At 33.9% G+C, this 8626-nt stretch overlaps 1 protein-coding gene across 1 annotated transcript; it reads right to left on the bottom strand.

The window, feature by feature from the left end:
• Positions 1 to 3095: 3095 nt before the first annotated feature.
• Positions 3096 to 8078, bottom strand: LOC123539644 (uncharacterized). Its single transcript, XM_053526592.1, has 2 exons — positions 5799 to 8078; positions 3096 to 4152 (listed from the first exon to the last, which is right to left on the bottom strand). Exons 1-2 carry the CDS (start codon positions 5933 to 5935, stop codon positions 3162 to 3164), a joined length of 1128 nt encoding a protein of 375 aa, XP_053382567.1. The 5' UTR covers positions 5936 to 8078; the 3' UTR covers positions 3096 to 3161.
• Positions 8079 to 8626: the final 548 nt, after the last annotated feature.

The raw sequence follows: 8626 nt of genomic DNA, 5'->3' as shown, positions 1-8626 counted from the left end.
CTCCACATATATTATATTGCCCATTGATAGTAAGGTTTTTTATTTTTCAGTTCGGTTCTGGTTAAGTGTATATGTGGCATTGACGTAACAAGATAAAAACGTTACATTGGTGTTTAAACAGGCTGGTTCCATAAACCAGTTTCAATATAAATTTCTATGATGAACTTGTCCATCTTTCAATTTGGACAGTACCATCTTTCAATTTGGACAGTACCATTAACTGTTTAAAGGGATGCTAACCAAAAATATACTGACTGAATGTCTAACAGTGCAGATCTTGATCAGACTGCACCCATGTGCAGGATGATCATGATCTACACTGGTTGCAAATGCAGAATCATGATCTAAACTGGTTGCAAAGACAGAATCAATCGTGACCAGCATTATAATGCTCAACACTGCACTTTTTTGTTGCTGTGTAAGATCGAAATATCTTATGCAAATAATATTATGGCCCGATGGTCTAGTAATAACACATTTGACTGCCAAATCTAGAGGTTCAAAATCCGGTCTAGCACCAAAATACTTCTGGGATACTGAAATACGGTGTGTTTATTCTGTTTTTCTCTCTCTCGCTCCGTCCCTCTGGTCAGATCACTCAGCGTCTGTACTGGTGGGGTTGAATTTGGCGCCCTGAGTGGCTGCTGTTGTATGCAAAGCGCCTTTGAGCGTATTTGTCATGAAAATAAATTTATATCATATTATATTATATTATATTATATTATATTATATTATATTATATTATATTATATTATATTATATTATAATGTTACATACAAGATCTTACCATAAAAATATGTCGATCAAAAGGAAAGGAAAAATTGTTTTCTCGTGGAAAACAAACATATATTTACTTCATATTTTTTCAACGGTTTTAAGCGAGTTTTACTTAAGTTTCAAGTTTAAAACAAAATCATGAGCATAAGACATCAATACCAGCCTACAGGAGCCTTGAAATGTTCACAGTAAACAGAAACATAACTCTCATTTGTATTCTTTAAGATTTATTGTCTTTTTTGTATTCAAGACAAACATTCAGAGTAGCAAGGCCAAGAACTCTAGCTTTAAGGTCATGTTCACTAATTGGGGTTGTTTTTCTTTTCCATTCTATATATTATTTCGTCATACATTTGCGCGAATCACCGTTACAAACCCACAGAACTGTAGCGCTACATTAAATATTATTATTATTATTATTATAACAGATTTATATAGCGCCCTTTTCACTTTTCACGTTCAAAGGCGCTTTACATATAGTAAACGCAGCCACACAGGGTGCGAAATTCATCTTCTACTAGTACAGACACAGAGCGATCTGACCAGAGGTACAGAGTGAGATAAAGTCCCCAGAGATACAGACAGACAGAGATACAGGCCTGTCCGGCTAATTTAGCCTAGCTCTTTGCGAATAGACAGTCTGGTGTATAGCACCGATACACGCGAAGACCTGGGAAGAACCAGTACAGGCCTCATTCAGGTGGGAGACACTCAAAAGCATCTCAGAAATGTCCAGTTCCTGGACCGGGATTCGAACCCCGGACCTCTGGATTGGCAGTCAAGCGTGTTACCACTAGACCACCGGCCACCTTAAATAGTTGGGACATAATGCCGTGACCTATGTACCTATTTCTTATTAAAGTATGTATGTGACATCAGAATCTTTGTTTATTTTAAACTACCATCTTAAGTTTAATATACAATAAAAGTAAAAACATGTATTTCCGGGTATGAGTAAACAATGTAAACTATTGAGAATTAATTTCAGTGGTAGGGTTCATATAAAAATTATTTTACCCTCCTCTGCAGGTTTAAGGGATGAAATAATAATGGCAGCAAATCATTTCAATCTACCAATACAGAGACCTTCCACAGTTTGTTTTTCTAACTTACAAAGATGAATGGCCCTATGCAAGAAAAAGTGAACAAACTTATTGCCGATTTTATGACTTTTCGGTAAATATTATTTTCGAAGAATATATTAAATTCGTCTCACAGAGAGCTATGCTTTTTATGTCATATTATTTTATCCTTTTGAATATTGTACCAGATTTGAGTGCCAACTACTTCTTACAGGCCGTTGCCTACCGGAAAAGTCGGATTGATGCATAACATTTATTCAAGAAAATATCACTGTAATAAGAGTGGAACATACACCAAATTTAGAAAGTCAGTAATTTACCAAATGCTTTCCGCTTAAGGAGGTAGATGATGATAATTTAACCACAAAAAGACTGCCAATGTCATGCTTTATACAAGGACATACAGAGACAGACCCGCTAAGAACCTTACTTAGTTGTCAAATTGTTTCACTGGTAATGAACATAATAATTAACTTTAAAACTTGTCATAAGAAAGCACGCATTTTTGAACATACGTATTGAAACAACATTTACAGATATTTTCCTCACGTTGAATTCAATTTTAAATAAACATATACATAGATGTGTATAGTATATTAGAAAATCATATTTTAATAAGATATTTTGAGCAGCACCATGAGAAAACCAAGTAGATTTGCGATTCGCTAACGGTTTCTCATATTGCAATAGGCTTTGAAAGCGATGCGCAGGCTGGTCTGGATCCATGCTGGCCGCAAATGCACTATGTTGGTTTTCTCATTATGCGACTCAAATATGTTTTTATAGGAGAGACTAATAGTAATATCATCAACCCGGCGACCAGCTGACTAGTTTAGAAGTCAAACTCATATCTGTTTTTTTTTCGTTTATTTTTTCAAGAGTGATTGCCCTGGAAATAAACAAATTGCAACTGACACAAATATGTACGCTATTATGACTTTTCTTTTATATACAGAAAAGAATGTCCCAACGTAATGAATGAAAGATGCACATAGTCTAGCTAATATATCTAAAACAAATTCACGTATATAAACCTGTACTTTGAAGTCGAACATGTAAAATATTATCTTCAAGCGAACTTATTCTTTTAATCAATGATAAACGAAGTTGAAAAGGCCCAAGATTGAGTTTACCAACCCGTGTTACGAAGTTTCAGCCAAAAATCAATATTAATTATTACCAAAAATCTATAAAGCTTGACAGAAAGAAGACTAACACTTAGTCTAATGGTATGTGTGAAACATAACAAGTGCCATATATGAATGATATGATTTTATAAACAATGTATGGTAGAGTGTTTATTTAATTATGACTGTCAGATATGTCTTTGCTGTAAGTTTCATTAATACTTTTACGACTAGAAAACTGACTAGGCCAAATATGCCTTGAACTTCCTGTCCAAGGGGACTCTTCCGACCGGAGGTGACTTTCTCCTCGTTCATAACCATTACATGTGTTTTCGATTGGTTCGCGAGAACTCAAATGAGCGTGTGTCACTCCTGTCTCGAAATACTTCTTCATTTCTTCAACACAGTCCATACGCCCAATATCATTAAATAAAGCTATAACATCTGTGTACGATTTTCCTTGATTTTCTAACACGTTCAACAATTCAGCAGTTGGGTGCATCTGTGTTTGTAACTTTGGGATACATGCATCCAGGCCTAATTTTGAAGCTAAGTCCTTCCAATCCTGACCATATGGACCCTTTGGCGGATCTAATAATAGTACTAAACGCTGTCGGAGATAATGCGGAAACAACCGCGGTTCAGCACCATCAGTGAGCACCCTGCTATAATGTTCCGTCTTTGAACAAGCGGAGAATTTGTTATTTATAACAAACTTGAGGTTATCAGCATTGTTTGTTTTATCACAGTTTAAACTCGACTCTGCCAATCTCGTCGGCAATTCTCCTCCCGTCGAAGCCAGTGGTCTTTCAGCTACCATGTTATCATGACTAGTTTTCAGTTTAGTTGTTTCACAACTGTTATCGTTATAGTTGTTTATCTGAATTTCTATTTGGTGGTTACACCTGATCTCATTTTGTGTGAAAGGCGTTTTTTCATCTTCAAAAACTTGAATGAACATTTTCTCGCCATTTTCCTCTAAAGTTCGTTGAAACGTAAACACATGTAAACTCATTTCTATAGCAAGTGATGTTGTCCTTGGAGTTTGCTGCGTTGACCGACGGAAGCAAACTGATATGTGTGGACACTGACCATGCCAAATTTTGATAAAAGAGACTTTCTCACTGTTCTGGCTGTCGACTAGCTCCCATCCGTCAGACATATACCTGAAAAAGAAGTCAATGCTGTTAACATAAGAATGTGGATGAGTTGAATAAAAAGATAAATACGAGTAAATCTATAAAGATGACGTTGACAAATAACAAAATAGAACTTTGGGAGGCACACAATCCAAAAAAGCAAAATAATGGCAAACTCGGTTTTACTGAGTCTGTTCATTAGAGGTATCCTTAATGCTCCCTAGCACCCGCTTAAGTAGAATTCTATAATACATATAATGAATCAACTCAATGATCCTATAGGACTAGAAAATATCAAAATAATGAATCCAAGTACAGAACCGCCACTTTTGATTTAAAAACTGAAGTTGTGGTATTTAATAAAATCTAATAGAAGATCCTTTAAAACCATAGAATGCAACCAGGCAAGTTAATGGCAGTGAGTCTGAGTCTGTTCTTAACAGGTAATTGAAAGTGCAAAACCACTCACTCCTAAAGACACTGTTGATATTTACTGATATTAAAATGATTATTATTACCAAAGCCAATTGGCAAAATGACCTTCTGATTTTGAACATTAAAAAAGCAATGTACATGTACATTTCTTCGCTTGAGATTTCACTGCCTTCGAAAGATGCCAATGATAAATTGAAAACTTCAAGCTTCAATAGTTTAATGCAAATACATACTAATTTTAAGCTAATGTTGTTTTGTTTCGACGAATTATATTATGATTTATGCAGAAGAGACCTATAATTATGACGGTGTGACGTAAAACCCAACACATAAACATGCTACGGTTCTGTAACGCATAATTAAAACAAGTTTGAAAGAAAGGATGGCTGAAAGATATATTAATTTAATTTAGCCTTTTACATGTTAGTGTTAATGAATTTTTGTTCAGTACTTTAGTATATGAAGGATTCCTAAAACCAATCCCTCGGAAAGTTGCAAATGTTATAACACGCCAAACAGGCGGCATCTGTACGTTTGAAATGAATTTACGTACATAGTTCCGGGATTGAACTTCTATCGTTGTTGCCTGATTTCATTAAATAAACAGACTAGATAATTTATTTATTAATTGAATTAGTTTTTTTTTCTTGCGGTAAAAATTGAAATTTATTTTTGCATATCCATGTATGTAGCTTAGTCACAACAGTCTTCAGATAATAAAGTTTGTAACAATTGAATGTGAGACATATTTGCAATAAATGCATCATTGAAAAAAAGCGATACACTTTCTTATAAAATTTCTATTACATGTAAACGCATATTAATTAAACTTTTGTCGTCTTTCGACGTATAAGAAAATGTGTTAAGGATTAAAGTTCAATAAAACATTCATTTTTGTACGGAAGGAAAATCAGATAAAGCAGCTATCCAAGAGAGAGAATATGCATAACCACATGGCTAGAAATGCGCTGTCAATGCTGCACACGAACCTATACATTCAGCGCAATAAATGGAGAAATCAAGAAAAGTGGATTCATTAATAAACACATATTCAAGCCTCTGGCAAAATACCAAAACAACACTTACCAAAAAAATAGTTTATAACAAGAATTAATATACTGCATACTCATGACAAATAATATGGGAGTTATATATTATAAACAAAGCTATTATAAACCTTTTTAAACATTCAAATGGAATGTAATTGATTTATTTTTTAAAATTCAGATTGAACATACTTGGTTTCAGTAAACATGTCGAGTTCATTTCCGTCGAAAAGGAACACCTTTTCCGGGCATATTAGTTTCCCTCCAAAGTTTGCCTCGTTTTGAATCGCCCATTGCAACGCACAGTTCGTTTTGTTCAAGAAATACATTCGAACCTGTAGAATAAGATAAGAAATTTAATTAGTGTTTCTTTTTCTTTAACCTTTGAACATAGTAAACAAATGTATTTATTGTAAAGAATACCTTTACAAACTGAATCTGTTCATTTATTTATTTATTTTACTGTCTTAAAAGAAATCGTGTTACTCAGTGACACTATTTTGTAACACAGATGCAACTGATTTTTTCGTTAAAATGTAACTGGTGTACATAGAAATAAAATTTAAGTTCAATAAACAAAATAATGTAATTGAAACATTAGAAATAATGACTTTAAAATTAACATAAAAATATTATTCGCAAAAGAAAATGCGGTAATATAGTTAAGGTTTCAAGCAAAAAACAAAAAACCAAACCAAAAAAAAAAAAAACACAGAAAAACAATAAACCAGTATTACTTGACAAAAGAAATTACAGAAACATTAATTGAATGAATATATTACTTTCAGGAAATAACATTATTATATATCAGGAGTAAAACATAAACATATATTTATTGTGCTATATTGGCAAACTATCATTGATGTAGCAAAATACTGAAAAAATATTTACAATGCTTTTCAATGAATACTATGTCTTGGCGGTATTGCTTAAACATTTAAGGTAACGTACACCGCTTTATGAAACTTTATTCGCAAAAATCGTTAAAAGCTTGTGTCTAGACAAGATAAGCAAAGCTATATATCCTGGGAAAAGTCTTCTAAGTTATCTGGTCAGCAAATAAGCAAGTTCTAAACAAGCTGCTTGGTTAACAGAAAACGGAATAAGAACAGTATTTCAGGCTAGCCCGAGTTTCAGTTTGAACGAGACTCATATGATAAAATATGAAAAATAGTGCATTCTAATTATAAGCTGAGAGGGTAGTTGTCTTCTAGAAAAGGAAAATAATATTACATTTAATTGTAATGCGAACACAAGAAACGCGGCAATGCCACGAAACCAGGTTTTCAACACTTTTCATAAGAATAAAAAAGTATACTGAATCACAGTGCACAACTTTAAAGCACAACCCTAACCCTAAACCCTAAACCCTAAACCCTAACTCTTAACCCTAACCCTAAACCCTAACCCTAACCCTAACTTTAGTACCAATGACCTTGACCTTGATCCCAGAAACCCCAAAATCAATCCCAAGCTACAACTTTATATAAGTTTTCTATACACCAAGTTTCATCATGATAGCTCATTCCTAAGTTAAGTTATTGACCGGAAACCCTTTTTCTATTTTAAGTAACAGTGACCTTGACCTTGACCCCAGAAACCCCAAAATCAATCCCAGCCTTTGTCTTGATATAAGCTACATACATACCAAGTTTTATTCAAATATCTTTACCGAAACAAAAGTTATTGACCGGAAACACCAGTTTGACGCCGCCGCCCGCCCAACCAACGACATACCCCAATCTAATAACTCAGGTTTTCGTTGAAAACCTGGTTAATAACATTTATTTTCCAAAAATATATACATGTATCGGAGATGCCGCCTTGCAGTCGCTGCGCCTGTTACTATCACTTTCGCTTCACAGTATAAAGAAGCGTACTTAAACATTTAAGTGGCATTATTTGCAAGTACATTACAAGTGCACTGTAACCATAAACATGCATAATATGTACTTTGTAATAAAAGCATATCAAGAAAGCTTTTCCGAGAAGAGAAAACGACCCTTCATTAGGTTCAACGCCACTGTCGCACTAGTTGTGTAATAGATAACTGCGTTTTTGCGCTGAAGTGATACTGTATAGAAACAGTACATTAAAACAAAGCTAGTCCAAGTCGAAATATTTCCTGCGGCCAGAAGTTATACAGACCAGAAATTGTTACGGATGTATGTGTGACCACTCAGCCTAAAAAGTAACTATGGGTGAATAGTCTGCTTGTTTTTTATCATACCATTACGCTTTTATGTAGGAAATATTACTACATTCTACATCTTTTACAAGTAGATAAATTAAATTGTATTTCTTAATTCTGAAAGTTATTGTTTTTACAAAAATAACTATATTTCCCTTTCATGTATAATATAACTTTTAGCTCATCTGGTCACTTTCCTTGGCTATTGAAATACTTTACTAGAGCCGTGACAAATGTGATTCATTCCTTCACCTGGACTTCGTTGACATAAAGAGCAAGAAGTTAAAGAGCAAACGAGTGTAATGCTGGGTTGGGTACTAAGAAGCAACATAACAACCGTCATTAGAAAAGAACGTTAGAAGTGTCTGTGGGTGGGGTATTGGAAGTACTTAGAAACAATATTCGATATAAGATACAGTGTGAAAAAAAATAATGTCAAAACAAAAAGAAACAAAAATATTTGTGAAATTGTGTTGGGAAAGGGTATGAGGCATTCTAAAAAATCATTTGAGATATTAGAAAGGTGGAGACGTTTAAATGAAATGAACATACAAGAAATAAAAGGGATGTGGGACGGTTGAAGAGGGTTACGTGTGACCTGGTATGGACGTATGGAATACAAAAATGTAATAACAAAATTGTTATAAGAAATTTAAATATCATCAGATAAAAACTATCAAATATAATCTTTTAAGTGTATTTGTTACAGAGCGTTTCATATTTTTTATGTTTGGCGAATTAAAATTCAATTAAAGATATATTCCTATATCCCATTTTTGAACATGTGTATGTGGCAATTGTACACTCACGTGAACACGTGAGCTTTAAA

The sequence above is a fragment of the Mercenaria mercenaria genome, chromosome 16, assembly GCF_021730395.1.
Source record: "Mercenaria mercenaria strain notata chromosome 16, MADL_Memer_1, whole genome shotgun sequence".
NCBI lineage: Eukaryota > Metazoa > Mollusca > Bivalvia > Venerida > Veneridae > Mercenaria > Mercenaria mercenaria.
Note: the sequence above shows the minus strand (reverse complement) of the source record. Positions and strands in the feature narration are given on the sequence as shown.

Coding starts and splice junctions, on each gene's coding strand:
- LOC123539644 (XM_053526592.1), bottom strand. CDS start 5,935: ATGTATTTCTTGAACAAAACGAACTGTGCGTTGCAATGGGCGATTCAA. Junction 4,153..5,798: donor GACATGTTTACTGAAACCAA/GTATGTTCAATC, acceptor CTTCTTTTTCAG/GTATATGTCTGACGGATGGG.